The 15,351-nt window shown below is 43.0% G+C and overlaps 1 protein-coding gene across 1 annotated transcript in view; it reads right to left on the minus strand.

The window, feature by feature from the left end:
• DNAAF8 (dynein axonemal assembly factor 8) overlaps positions 1-15,351 on the minus strand; it is a gene marked incomplete at its 5' end in the record, with an annotated part of 95,515 nt that overhangs the window by 14,122 nt on the left and 66,042 nt on the right. The window contains 5 exons of the mRNA XM_082490428.1: positions 3,625-3,820; positions 9,142-9,311; positions 11,419-11,472; positions 13,227-13,289; positions 14,930-15,256. Coding sequence (XP_082346554.1) covers positions 3,625-3,820; positions 9,142-9,311; positions 11,419-11,472; positions 13,227-13,289; positions 14,930-15,256 — 810 coding nt within the window. The remainder of the gene's footprint in view (positions 1-3,624; positions 3,821-9,141; positions 9,312-11,418; positions 11,473-13,226; positions 13,290-14,929; positions 15,257-15,351) is intronic.

The following is a 15,351-nucleotide window of genomic DNA, read 5'->3' on the forward strand; positions in this document are numbered from 1 at the left end:
GTGCTTAATAACAATAATGTAAGTGTCAAACATGCCGGGGCTCTGATTTACAACAGAAATCAGAATTAGTGTAAGACAATGCCGATAGCAGTATATTCTTCTGTTCACCTACAGTCACAAAAGGTAAATTGAGACTGAAACAGGTACAGAGGAAGAACATGAGGAAAGGAATGGAGAATCAGCTGAAGAGTTAAAACTAAAAGACCTTGGCTTGTTTGACCCAACATGGCACAAAGCTGAAAAGAAATCTGATTTCTGATAAACACATTGGGGTGGAAAAGGTCAGGAAAGAAAAAAGAACTACTTAAAATTAAAGTACAGGTATTGGCACAAAAGCAAATGGATACAATATGTATATGACTATATTTAAGTTTGAAAATGTAAGAAGATTTCTAGTGATCAGAGCAGTGAAGTTCTGTAACAACCATGAAACTGGGGTGGATGCTTATGAAAGGGAATACATAATGGGGTTGTCCATGAGAGAATTAACCGAGCTCAGTGACTTGAGAGGTCCCTCCAGGCTTAACATCTGAATATTTCCCTATAAAGCAACAGTGTTATAAAGCACTACTCAGAATGTTTTGAGATTTGTGGGTGGAAAATGTTAGAGAAGGGAAAGCTATTTCTATAGAACTGGAGTTCAGATAGATTGTCAATGTGCTGGCACAGATCCATGCTTCTGGGATACAAATACACAAAACGCAAATATCCTCTGAAATATTACCGGCTTTGCAGGCTACCCATTGAAAGAATCACGTCTTACTGCTCTTGGAGCACTCAGCCCTGTTTGAACTTCATAATTCTGGGGGCTGTAGAGCCCTTAACGCAGTAGTTTCCCATCCTAAGATTGCATAAGTCACCAGCGTATAAGCTGTGCTGGATCCTTTATGTACCTCTATGTCAAATCTTCCTTGTTTAAATCATTGATGCCATTACAGATGACACAAATGCTCCCAAAGCTAGCAACATTTTACTCTCACTTTGCTCAAGGTAGAAGACTATATAAGATGCATGCGTAAGAGCTCTTTGGCTTCAAGATAAAGCACTATACAATGACTTCATAAGGCCCAGAAGAGATGAGAGGAGTGCAGGTTTACCTCTGTAGCTGAGACTCAGAGTATTAAAACCGCATTATTTGGTTCAACTGTATCACTGGAACCTGGTCTTGAATTTCCCCAGTTGCTTTGGGAAGAAACACGCAGCTGGAGATTGCTCTACCTTCAGCAAGGTGGTATTAACTAGAAATCTTCGTCAGCTGGAGCAAAACTGAGAAAACTTGGTATTCCCTCCTAGGAAATGAAGAGGGTCTTCCACGGTCCCCTAAATGATTACTCATGCAATAATTGAGCTCTTCCTGCTTAACTTGTAGGTAAATGTTTCACCTTTATTGTAGGGTAAGCTCTTGGAGGTGCAAAGGGTTATGAACACTCCTTATGGACAGACACATCCCTGGCAGAGTAGCCGGATCAGACTTTTGAGGCAGAATTACCGAGTACATTAGCTACAGCTGCATCCATTTTCCTTGAATGTGTGCAAGGATGGGTTTGTGAGCCAATGATATAGCTGGCTCCAACACAACGCGCAATCTGGGTGCAGAGGGCAGGTGGTGGCCAACTAGCTCAGCTCTGCGCTCAGCCCAGTCTTGGAAGGAAGCAGGGATCCGAAGGCAATCCCTAAGCGGATATCTGAGGGTTTCTCTAGCACAGCGAGTTCTCTGTGGCCCCCAGCAAAAGACAGGATGAGACTCAGACTCTCTTGCTGATATAAACTGATCTTTAACTGAGTATGCTAGGGATGCTCTAATGGTAGCACGGCTGTCTTGAGTTTGGGATATATTTTACTTGTTCCTACCCATGACCAATAAGTTCTCATTCTCAAGACAACCTGGATACACAATCCATTAATCTTAAGAGCAAAATAAGCAGAGGCTGATAGTGGCAAAGTATTGGCTGAAGAGCCCTGACCGTTTCTTTTGTGTACGTAGATCCTGCTCTTCAGTCACTCCCACGAAGGAGATCCTGTGAGTAATCATGAGAGATCTCTCTCAGTTTGCTCTTGATCCTAAGGATGATGATTGTATCTGATAAAAAACTAGATTCTAAATGAAGGGGTTGATTCTCTTCCCCAAGCTGTACATGGTGGCTCCTTCATTCCCTACCAGTTCTCCTCAGAAGACCACTTGATGTGAACAAAAAGGGAGTGATTTGACAGCACAGAATAAAATAGAAAGAGCCGAATAATCCAACAGATCTTGACAGGGAAGTTCTTCCGGAACCTGAAGGCATACAGTGCCTGCTAGCTCACCTGTGTCTATAGAAACTATTGCTTTTATTATTTTTATATTCCCTTAACTACATACAGCACAATCAGTACCACACTAAGGAAAGACACTATTCACAGGCAGTGAACTAATAACACTTAATTCCTCACGAATTTTTGAATTATATCCTTCCCTCCTTGTGGCAATAGCCCAGGTCCCCTCAAGCAATACCCTTGGTTCTCTACAGGCCACTCTCTCAGCAATGCTTCCCATTTTCATAGAGTCATTGAATGGTTTGGGTTGGAAGCGACCTTAAATATCTTCTAATTTGAATCACCCTGCCCTGGGCAGGGACACCTCTCACCAGCCCAGGTTGCTCCAAGCCCCGTCCAACCTGGCCTTGAACACCTCCAGGGATGGGGCAGCCACAGCTTCTCTGGGCAACCTGCACTAGGGGCTCACCACCCTCAGAGTGAAAAATTTCTTCCTGATATCTAACCTAAATCTCCCCTCTTTCAGCTTAAAACCATTACCCCTCGTCCTACGGCTCCACTCCCTGATCAAGAGTCCCTCTCTACCTTTTCTGAAGGCACTTTTAAGTACTGAAAGACTGCTACAAGGTCTCCCTAGAGCCTCCTCTTCTCCAAGGTGATTTTCCCATCCTTCACCCACACTCTCAGCTATCTCCCATCCCACCGACCCTACACACACTGCAACATCCCAGTTCCCCCTCCCTACTGGCAGATGAGCTGTGGCTGGTTCAGCATGCTGAGGATGCTGACTAGCTGGTGTGCTTCTGCTGACGTGCCAGCTGGCAAGAGCCTCCCCGCATGGAAAAACAGCTGAGTTTACCTGCTTTCCTCAGTGACAGCAATTTTGAATCATTGCTCTCTAGCCAGTCATTAGTGTTTTGAGATGCTACAGGAACTCAGTATCTTGGAGTCTTTTATCCCTCTGTGAAACCTGGTTGCAATTGGCCAGTGGGTCATGAAGTTATCAGAAGTGGACTCACAAGCAGATAGAAGACAGAGGGGTTCTTGTGGATAATTACAAAATAACCAAGCTAAAAGTACAAAATGACCAAGCAGCGAAGAGATCAAAGGAAATCTGTTCTGATGGAAAACAGATCTAGGGCTTATCTGGGAAAAAAACTTTTTTTTAACATATCTTCTGGGAGAATATTTCATAGCTTGAGACATACTCAGCTCAGCCACCAAGAACACAATGAAAGCTTTCTAGGGAATAATGGTCTCCACTGCCTGCCAAGGCTAGATCGGTATTGACAACACAGGAGGTAACAGTACCTAATATATTTTTTCATTAGCGTATCTGAGCCTTCAGACTTTTCTTTTACAAAAACCTACCGTAAAATCCATTTTGGACTGCATTGATGCCATACTGAGCCCTCCAGAGGAAGGGGTCTTGTGCTTGGGCTAGTTTAGGATCCTCCGGCCCCAGTAAATCTATCAGCTTCTTCACAGCATTTGGCCTCTGAAGACACAGCACGAGAGCAGTGCCCGAGGTAAGGTAGGTACAGTGGGCTTCTAAAGCAGCAGGATCCTGAAAAGAAATAACAGAGATGGAACAGGTTATAATGAACAGAGCTGGTGAGCACTGGGTACGACCCAGCCTTCCTTTGGTCAGACCCATCCCTGTTTGAAGCAAACAGATCTGCCGTTACTCCTTGCTTTCTCTCCTCTTTGTAACATAGGTGCTAGCGGTCTCTGCAGGCAGAGCTTCCAGCGTATGTACCGTGGCCACCAAACCAGTATTTGTTGTGCCATCCACCAGGTAACAGGAGGTCCAGTTCATACCCTGAGTCCACACAGAGCTGAAGAAAAAGTTAAGCACGGATCTTAAGCCACAGCAGCTCCTGGTTTAGTCCCCACGGTCATAGATGGGCCAATGGTAGTTTTTACACACACAAACAACTTTAGCAGTAATTTCGCAACATCTTTTAGTAAGAAGGGAAAGAAAATCCTGCTTCTAAAGGACAGAAAAGCCTTTTGCCGTCTTGTTCTGCATATCTGCACATGCTAAATACCGGAGATGGAATTCATTTTTGGGGGGGTAAGGACAAAAACAAATTGCCTCTCTGCAGTTCACTTGTCTACTGCTGAACTTCTGATTTACGCAATGCCCTTTTCACAGTACCGTCAGTGTGACATATGGATAGGGTGGAACCAGCAGACATTAGCAATATCAACAAGTCTGGGATAAGGAGCCACGTTTAATTCTTCTGCTGATATAAAATGATGCATTACAAATACCAGAACTTCTCTTTTGGAATTCACGAAAGGCAGAGCTCCCCACACCCACCTGGCTGCTACAGCCCAGCCTCTCCCAGAGGGTGGTAGAATTTCATACGTTAGTTTGCATCAGGACTACAGAAACAGCGAGCTTAAAACAAGGAGGCTCAGAACAGGGCGCTAGACGGGGGCTGAAAGCAGAGAGTTCGCCCTCCTGGCTTTGCCACTGATGCATTGTGCTCCGTGACAGATTTCTCTACCTTGTGCTTCTTTTCCAAGCGTTGTCGGTTCAGCCTGTGACCACTCCTGAGCGGAGATGTTCGTCTTGTAGCTCTGCAGGTCACAACACCCTGGGATCTTTCTTTTAACTAAGGGTGAGTGGCAATGATAACTAGCAACCGCTGAAGCAGAGAGAAGAGTCCGATTCGTAGGCTGGAGACAGACATAAGGATTGAGAACCACGGGGAAAGGTAGCAAGTGCCTGGGGCAGAAGGCTACCAAGGAGCAGCAGAGCACTCACGGCCTTCTTGGCTGTTTTAATTAAGAAAAACCTTGGAAAGCCAGGCTTGTTCACAGATGTCTCCACCGAGCGCGAGGTCAGGGTGCCCGCAGCAGCTGCGGGCTGCCTCCTCCCGTCCCCTTCATCTCCATAAAGCGGCAGGAGCACCCAGCTCTGCCTCCCTGCGCTCCACAGTGCGGCAACACTGCAGAGAAGCTCCATGCCAGCGCTGTACCTTCTGTACAGCTTACAAACAACAGCATTTTCAGCTCGCTGGCTGAACCAACCCATGGTTATTTACTTTTTTTTTTTCTCCCAGTTTTGGAGGAAATAAAAACAAGGGGGGGAAACACAGTTTGATTCAGCTGAATCACATCATTCAATCCCCCAAAAGGTTTTAATTCCTCTTTTTTTTTTTTTATCTCCTAAAAGCACCAGGGTATGGCAATTCTTTAGATAAAAGATTTCCAAAAGAAAATCCCATCATCTCATTTAAAAATATGGAGATAAAAATACTTCAAGGCCTCTCTTGCTTTTCTAGCATATGAAACCATTCCCTGACTTTGACCCAAATCTTCTCTTGCTCACATTCCTCCTAAACTGTGTTTCTAAGAAGCAGGCTATAAGTTGAAAACCATGACCTCAATCCTGATATTCTCCCCCTGTATTTGAAAATGCAAAATGACCCGTGAGAAAGCCCCCCCTGTTCCTAAATTGGTTAGTTACAAGGCATTTGATATAAGTTGTGATATTTGTCAATCCACCACGTGCGAAACACAGAAGGCAGTTCCACAGGCTCTCCTGTGGTAAGAGAGCTCTGTTTAGACGAGGATTAAAGGTTTCAGCACATCACAATATACTGCAAAATTCTGACATTCATTCAGTTCTCTACAATACAAAATAAACCCTTTTTTCTTGAAAATTTTTGTTTTTAAAAAATATGTATATAATCCACTTTTCTAAGGGCCTTCTCTTTGGGAGAGGAAAATGGCTGATGACGACTTCATGAAAACTTTCATAAGGACTGGACATAACACCTCAACATTCATCCACATCAGAAACATCTGCAAAAGAAAACGTTCGAAGACATAGTTTCTGTTAAACAGACCACAATAAATGAAATGATGGTGTTCCAGAGCTTCTAAACAGCGCTTTTAGATCTACATAACAAAACTCTTTTGTCTCTGTTTCCTGTCTTTCAGTTGTTCGGCTGCAGACTGTGGGTTAAAGACAACGTTGTTTTCTAATTGCTACCGAGGGTGTCAGTGAGTCAAGGTGACTTCTTTCCTTCTGATAGCTCCTCACATCCGCTCTAGACTCTGCCAGCCAAATGATGCCTTTATTTACATCCTGCCTCTGCACCGTCTTCAAACCGTGTCCTTGCCGATACCCGAGCAGCTGCGGCGCGATTGCACATGTGCAGCTGACTTGAATTCAGTGAGCAATTTTGTTGATGCACACGGAGAGGAAGTTCCAGCTGTGCGCTGGCTCGGGAGGACTAACGGGATTAAAAAGCAGCAAAACTGTCCTTCTGCCTCTACCGTTAGGATCACAAGATAGGACTGGAGGGAATCCATCAAGTTATCAAGTCCAGTGACCTGCTACCGCAGGCAATCGTGTCAGGTAATCCCCAACGGAATGATCAGGTCCCGCTGTAAAATCAGGCGTTCTAGCTAGCAGCCAAAAACTGCAAATCTCGGCAGGACTGGATCTGCTGGAGAAGGGCAGAAAGGAGATACAGCCTCCACGGGCAGAACTCCCGCCGGGAGCAGTCGCTTCTCACAGTCTGAACGTGATCAGGTCATTCTAAGAGCTGAGAAGACAACATCAGCTCTATTTGCTTGATTTTTTTTTTTTTTTTGTAATTATTATTAAACTTCAGATAAAAAGTATTGTCATGGCTCCTGTGGTTAGATAACCTCAGCAAACAGCAGACCAATCCCATTATTTATCGTATGCCAAAGGCCAAAAGCTGCTTAGAACCTGAATGTTAGTATTTAAGTTGAAAAAGTAATGTGTCTGAAATCACGTTGCTGAGGCTATTTGTCAATGTGCATGTAAATAACACATTTGAAAGAGAAAGAAGGTGCTACCAGTGACTAAACCCCAAATCCGCTGTCAAGTACTAGGTACACAAACCAAACTAGCATATCACAGAGCACATGGGAGCTTTCTAGAGGTTTTTGGAGATGGATTTTGGATCAGGATCCAGGTGAGGAGGAGATAAAAAGCCCTGGACAGGATTTCTCGGAGGGTCAGACACACTGGTTCTGTGTTCTTCAACAGGAGATACTAAATTTCAGTGATTTTCCCTCATATTAAGAGCCTCATTTTAAAGACAGCACTGCATCCCGTAGTCCCCGAAACTGAGAAACCGATCAACAATGAACATCGCTCCGATTCCAATGCTTTATATGAAATTCAGCTGTGAAAAATAGTTCTGCCCCCACCAGCTGCCATTGCTAACACTTACAAGTCAGATTTTCAAAATAACCCAGAGTCCCCGAAGCATGCTGAGGCTTTTTGAAAATCTACCTACTTATCTCGGGAGCTCAGCCTTTTTCAGCCCTCACGAGTGAAAGACTTTCAGATGTGTTCTAAAAACGAGAAGGAGCCCCTGTACAGCAGAAAGCATTGCCTACTGCCCATTCCCCCTTGCCAAAGGCATTCTATTATCTCTGCTTTCTCACTTTCCAAACCTGCTTTTTTTTTTTTTTTCCATGAACAAAACCCCAACAGACTGTAATTTTAAAAATTGTTAGTCACCAGCTCTTCAAGGAACTCAATCAATGCTCAACAGCTGCTCTAGTGTGTACAGAGAACTCCAAAAACAAGTAAGAGAAAATTTTCATGAAACAACCTCGCTTCAAATTTACCCTGTTTATATCTACGTTACTTCCCAAGGTAGACATCTGGATTTTTTAAAATGTTTTCTCTTTCAGATGATCAATTTTGTATTGAGCTCTATGATTAAAAACCATATTGGAAAGCACATCCCCATCAGCTCCAATAGCCACTGTATCCCTCTTACCAGTGGTCTGTAAATATTTAACGATCACATGCTTGTGCCCCATTGCTTTGCTGTCCTGCAGAAGGTATTAATTGCTCCTGATTGACAGTTATGTTGGAGCACTGTCCTGGCACCTTCCTGTCTTCTTCTGGAAGACTCTAATAAGAATTTCTACGAGACAGTGCTATAAACTCTCCCAACTTAACCCAAGAGCAATATCAATTTATAAAGGCTTGTTTTCTGTAAAAGTTAATTGGTTAAATGTCCTTGTGAAAGCAATCAAACAACAAGGATTTTTTTTTTTTCCCCAAGGAAAAAAAAATAAAAATCTAACTCCTCTAGAATGCTCAGCTTTCAATTTCCTGGCTTTCACAATATCTTTACACTCATCTCAAGATATTTCAGGTTGGGAAAAAAATAATTTCTAATGCTATAAAAGAGCAGAAACATAAATCTATTTTTAGCTAACAAAAACCTATAACGCCCCAAGATTTAAGAACCCTCTTTATTGTCTGTTAGACGTTAGAAATGGCAGTAACTCAATTTTCTCTTTGCAGGTCATTTTTACAGACTCTTGAACACATACTCCCGGAACAGATATTCAGCTGTATATGGAATGTAATAGAAGGTACCGGGGCTCCAGAGGTACGGATTCTCTGACAGTGCAAAGAATGTTTCCCAGTTCCCAGGTTTAAACACATGGAAGGAAAACCAGGCACACGTGCAGGGGTGCGGTACACTCCTTAGATGTGCCCTACCTGGAATGACCTTGGGGAAGAGCGAGAGGACACCTGTTTTGCAGTGAAACAGTCAGCATTGTAAATTAGCAATAAACAGGTTCCTGGGAGGTCTGTATTGCTCATATCCTCCAAAGTTTTGTTTTGGAGAAACCGGGTCTGCTTCTTTATGGCATGTGATAAAAGAGACCGCCAGCAGGTCAGCTTCCTTTGTGTCTGATACCGGTGCAGATCTGATTGTTCTATATAGCTCACTTCTAACACCACCTCAGAAATCCCGGATGGGAATTTGGGTTTTTTTTTCAGGAATGGATTATTCACTAGCTAACATATTTCCCCACTCTAAACCTAAGCGTAGCCACAGATCTGCCAGTTTCTTAACAAACCTGTTTCACTTCAGAAGAAAGGAGTCCTAAGGCAATGTCTGGTTGCAGGTTTACGTGTTTCATCCCAACCACACGGAATTTTTCTAGGTCAAGTTTCCGGAGGATCTTTGCAAGACTATGACTCCAGGCACCAGGTTTGATCAGCAGCACCGTGCAAAGAATCTGGGCTCCTATAACAAAGCACACTAGTGAAACTCAAAGCTGCTCCTAAAAACCAAGGTAAAACATACAGCAATATTTGTTTACTAGCCCGGACAGACATCTGTAGCAGAGGGTTATCTAAAAGCTGGCATGAAGTTCAAAAAAAGTTTGAACAAAACAAGTCCATTAAAAAAACCTGCGCATATAGGATCCGGGAGTTTTGTTTTGTTTGATTTTTAGTCTAAAAAACATATCTAAACCAGTCTAGGCTTGTAGATTTATTTTGCCTTTTTTTTTTTTTTTTTTTTTTTCAAAAAATCTGCTCTGAGTCCAAACAGTTTGTGTGGCAGGTCAGTAGGATAAGACTCAATCCTTTATATTATATATGAATGTTGTAAGAGAGATAAAATATTCTCTTTTACATTTTTCTGTAGTGATTATGTGATATAATCCTTAAGGCAGCTATTAAATTCTTATTCCTCACAGTTTATCTCAGCGTTCTGTCTCTCTCTGGTAGAGCTGTGTTTCAGAGAGGCACTAACAAGCCTGACAGGTCCCAAATAATGTTATAAACTTATTATGAATAGAATTGTGTTTACTAGAATTGAAAGTTCAGCACAAAAACTTTTTGCCTCTGAGAAAGGCATCCCAGCAGAGCTGCCAGGCAGGTGCAGCACTTGGTGTGCGACAAGAAACAGAAAACAAGACAGACCCAGACAGCTTTGCTGTCTGATGATACAAAATGTATTAAAAGGCAGAATATACACAAACTTCATTTTGAAATGACAGCATTTTTAAATTATTAGTTTCGCTACTCTAAAGTACCTTATTATTAGGAATACAGTTAAGATTTTATCCTAATAACATCCTTTGAAGATTTATTGGCAGCTGTGGTGTCGGAAGCAGTCAGCTAGGACCCATTGACTGCTGGTGCCTAACCACGTCAATTAGCACGAAGCATGAGGTAACAGTACTGCAGGCTGCTAAAATTGATCCATGATTATCTGTTTGTGTACATAAAATGTCATTTTATGTTTCCAGCACACCCCACTACTAATTATACAGATGTCAACGCAACGAAGCGTCAACAATGCCACATGTAATTTAATGCATACTGTTATTTTCAAATGGCAAGAAGCGTGTTGCCGATTCATGACGGAGAAATACGAGATCCAAAATAAAAAGCAAGGTTACTGCCCCCCCATTTGATATGGAAATTTAACCCTTATCATGCAGGGAGCCCTCCTATTAAAGATCTGCAGTTTTCTTCACATAATTCTTGAACGGAAAGGTTTAAATGCCATAGCAACAGCCCGCAAGCGCAGGAGCAAGCCGCTCGGATCCACTCAGCTGCTCGCGTGCAGAACGGCAATCTCCACCGTATACTCTTACATAAGCGTTCGTTGTCCTCAAGATGTTTTACTCACCATCTGCTATGTTTCTGGGCAAACATTCTCATTCTTGTGGTATGTGAAGCACTACAGGCTGCATATTTCTGCACTTCAGAGATTTCAGGAGGGATTTGCCTTATGGCACATTGCCATTTTGGTGTGGCCAAAGACAAGTGTTGAAAACAGGTGGGACACCTTGCCACCTACAGTCGTTTTCCTCTCCCCAGTGATTATAAGTGACAACAGTTAAGAGAAAATACTGCTGTCTATCAATGGAACAGACTCTGTTCATCCCCAGTTGCCAGAGGTGCCTGTCCAGCAGCCCTCAAACACGCCCCATGTCCAGTTCTGACCGCTTCATGGCCTTTCTGGGTTTGCCCAAGTTGCCAGGTCTTTTGTAGTATTTTCAGATCCCTTCCTCGTGGTCAATGGGTTTTCCCCCAAAAATTTATCACATGGGTTCTGAATTCATAGTGTAACAGAACCACAATACTGTTTATTTTACATACTATTTATATATAGTACTTTAGATGTGTGTGTGGCTTAAAATAAGTGCAAACTCAAGAGAAGCAAACGTCAGATCTCCTGGCACGTTTAGAAAAAGAGAACATATAACACTGCCTGTATTCAAGCCTCAGGAAAAAGTTGGTATAATCCTTTTGCTTATTTTTGGCTGGTAGATTTAGAAAAGCTAGTTCCACAAAGTCCTTATCAAACCACATTTTTCCATTTGCTCTTCTCTCACCTGTTTGCAAGTAGGTAAGCAGTGATTCTGCATGGCATCTCTGGCTCTGCCTCACTAAATGAGAAAAGCAGAGAGATTTGAGTAAGCATTGTGCGTGCTCTGGGACAATAACTTGAAAACATTGCCATAAGCTCTACATAATGCAGCCAACATTGCTATGAAGTTGAGTCTGGGAAGAAGGGAAGGGTGGGGGAAAAGGTGTTTTAAGATTCATTTTTATTTCTCATTATCCTACTCTGATTTGATTGGCAATAACTTAATTTTCCCCAAGTTGAGTCTGTTTTGCCCACAGTGGTAACTGGTGAATGATCTCTCCCTGTCCTTATCTTGACCCACGAGCCTTTCATTATATTTTCTCTCCCCTGTCCAGCTGAGGAGGGGAGCGATAGAGTGGCTTTGGTGAGCACCTGGCATCCAGACAGGGTCAACCTACCACCTCTGTGTATTTCAGGCAGGGAGTGAGTGGCTAAAGGTAGTTTTTAAGCTCCCTTTGTGCTCCCGATATTTCAGTCAGGTTAGAAGCTGCCTTGTCTCCAGTCTAAGTCCTAGAAGCTCTGTGTTTTGTTTGATGTCCTCTCTTGTGCCCTTGGAAGCAAAGAAGGGCTGTGTATTCTGACTGCGCACCTACTGAGCCCAGAACTGTTGTTCAGTCCTTTCCTCAGCTCTGCTAACAAAATCTCACTGACATGCCCCAGGCAGCCAGGAACGGTCGCTTCAGCGGTTCTTTGTAAGAGCTGAGCAGTGTAAAGGGAGTGTAGTATAAGTGAGTTAGGGCTTATGACAAAAGCCTATATAAAAACATTTCCTTCAGTCTAATGTAGAACCTGCAGCAACCTGGAGAGGTGAGGAAAATTTAAGGCACTTCAAGGCACACGTGAATGGAGAAATTATCTAGGACTGGGGCAAAACAAGGAGAAGTTTGCATCAGGTTGCCAAAGGACTTCCTTTTCCAGTGATTGGCAAGTTTAACCAGCGTGACATGCAAGACAAATAAAAGAAAACTAGAATCTGTTTGCCAAAACAAAATCGTTACCATTCTTTTATATTTATTACTGACTGAAATCCATGTATTTCTGCTTCCCAGAGCAATGTATCTGGAAGGTATCTAGCAAAAGTGTTCTTTTCTTTCAATGAGACCTTTTTCTCTTCCCACGTCTTTCCTTTTTTTTTTTTTCCTGGAATAATACAAGTACATATACAAGGTGGAACCAGCTCCAAGGTCCTTGCCTCATAACTTTTTAGCTCACATCCTCACACTACCAATTTTTTCCATTAGTATTGGGGTTATTTGAAAGAACTTCTAGGATCTGTGAAGTGTGCGGTGACGTGGGTGGCTCTGTAACGCAAAGAAGAGAGCCCCTGTCTGAGACTTAGTGCATTCTGCACTTTGATTTCTGTCACTCAGTTGTGAGGTAACGGCAATCAACATATTTCACCTCTCTAGGCTTCAATTATCCCTCCTGTAAAACATAGCGAAACTCATCATCTTTGATATCTACATCTGAAAAGGACTACTAAAGAGCTGGCATTAATTACTTGTCTAGCCTACGTTCCACGCCAGCCCTAGATAGGTCATCCAGGCACGCACAGAAGATTTGTGCTGGAGAAAGGTGAGCTGGCAATACTACTGCCTTCCCCCAGCACCAACGTGGACCCATCTAGCATTTTCTTCCTAATTGTCTGGGATTAGGATGTCTAACCAAAGGTTTACTCATCCCATTTTGATGACTCTGACAGAGGACATAGAGCTATAGTTTTTTTCAATCTGTTTTAGCCAAGAGGCAACTGTTGCATACTTCTGATCTTACCTTCAGCCCTGGACCTCTTGCCCGGCGGCGGCAGGTATTTCATAGCAGGGCGGTGTTCTGCATCTGTAACAGGAAGATGTATTTTTATGGATTCACGGATGGGGGACCTTCACTGTTTCGGGGGGGCAGAGGGTGACAAAGGTGATTTTATTTAGCCAGGGAAATGGCAGACATTTTACTAGCTGCAAAATATTGAAGAGCTGTTGTCTAGCACAAAGAGCCCTCCATTCCTCTCACAACAACAAAAACAGGAGGAAAAAAAATGCAACGACCTTATAAAAAGGATAGCACAGGATGCTGAAGTCATGCGTCAGCTCGGCTCCTTTGTTCTTGACAACGGCTTTTGTGGGAAAGGCCAGTCCTGTGATTACAACCTCCCTCAATATACTGATCTCACAGTTCTGCTTTCCTCTTATCCTGCCTTTTGGTCTCAAGATAACTTTAACTGAGGGCAGCAACGCATGAATTCTTATAGTTTTATACAATAACTTGGGATGTCTGATGCCTTCTTTTTTTGAAGGCCTCCTCTTCTTGCTCTCCAATCTCACATAAAACACTCATGTAGTCTACTGTCAAATCTAACTTTTTGTGAGACTAAAATGAGTATCTCTTTCCTGACACCATCACATTTTCTTCCTTCTATTCAGTAAAGCCAATTTGATACTCCACACTACATAAGCACTGCGTGTTTGACACAGGCATCTAAGCTTGTGTTGACAACAAAGGACTTTCCTTCCCCACAAAAAGATAGGGGAAGAGCTGTAAATTACAAAGCATGAATGCACTTATGGAACTGCGTCATTCCTCCTCAGTTGATACACGGCGTTACCACAATCTCGATTTGTCTCTGTGTCTGAATAATCAGAACTTGTCGGGCTTAGAACCGTTTATCTTTAGGTGCGAGGAGTCAGGCTTCCCCAAGAACAGAGGTGATCTGCCAATACATTTCACGTTAGAAGAAAACAGTGGGAGCTCATACTCTGCTGCTCCAAGCCATCCAATATCAATAACGCCACAGCCTGCACAGTGATTTAGTTTGAAGAGGCGTGGCTATACATTTCTTGCTACCGGAGGAAAACAGCAGGTGTCCTATGCTGAAAGATCAATGCTAGCATATATCACTGACGTCTGAGAAGCTTTTGACACAACAAAGGTCTCCGTTCCTCGTGAACTCTTCATTCTCTTCGAGGATAAAAAGAAATTCTCAAGAAATCTGCTTTCTTCAGCTCTTGCAGATCGGTAGTACCTTTGTCTCCCCGAGTATAGGGGCAAGGTCGGGGCAGATAGCCTCAACAAGTTCAGCACCGCAATTAGGTGCCCACATTTAGGCAGGATAGATCTTGGCCTCTGTTTCCCAGTTTCTCTTATATACAGAGACAAAACGCATCATATTATTTACTGGTCTTGCCAACTGCTGAAATATCTCTTTAGTATTTATGGAGTACCTTGATATCTTCAGAAAGGGCAGCAGGCCATGCATAGCCACATTAAATTAATAGGCCAACTCGCAGATGACCTCAGCTGGCTCCTGCTGACTTAAGATCCCTCATAATTATTCACCCAAGTACAGAATTTAACCCCAAACTATTAAGTTTTTCTGTGCCTCAGAAAACCCCACAGCAATAGATTCCTTTGTCCAAGTTCAATAAATTCCAAAACACCTTATACCCGAGGACATTATAAACAGTAAAAACATGTCTCACCAGTTACAAAATCTGTCTCTGTGAAGAAGAGGACGGCTTGTCTGAATGTCACCTCTGGGGTCAAGGCCATTACTGTCTGTAGAAGACTGCCACTTTTACTTAACTTCTCCCTGCATTGCGTTAACCTCTTCAATGCATCTGCAAGAACTTTGAAGGCATCGATCCGCCGTAACGCACACACGAGGACTGGGTTTGACATCAGTATATCAAGGCTTCTTTGCCAGGAAGTATCTCCAACCTCAAAAGGCGTTATTTCTCTGGCCTGACATCGAGTGAGACGGGGCAACCACTTGAGACCTAGGAGCTCGAATCCCGAATCGGGTCCTTCTGCAAGCCAAGAGAAATCTGTTTAGCAGCAGTTGACAGCATGCATTGCATAGAAGCTGTATTTTCTTTTGGAGACAAGTGCTCTGAATTCACAT

This window comes from Vanellus vanellus (genome assembly GCF_965231255.1).
Source record: "Vanellus vanellus genome assembly, chromosome: 14".
NCBI classification, from domain to species: domain Eukaryota; kingdom Metazoa; phylum Chordata; class Aves; order Charadriiformes; family Charadriidae; genus Vanellus; species Vanellus vanellus.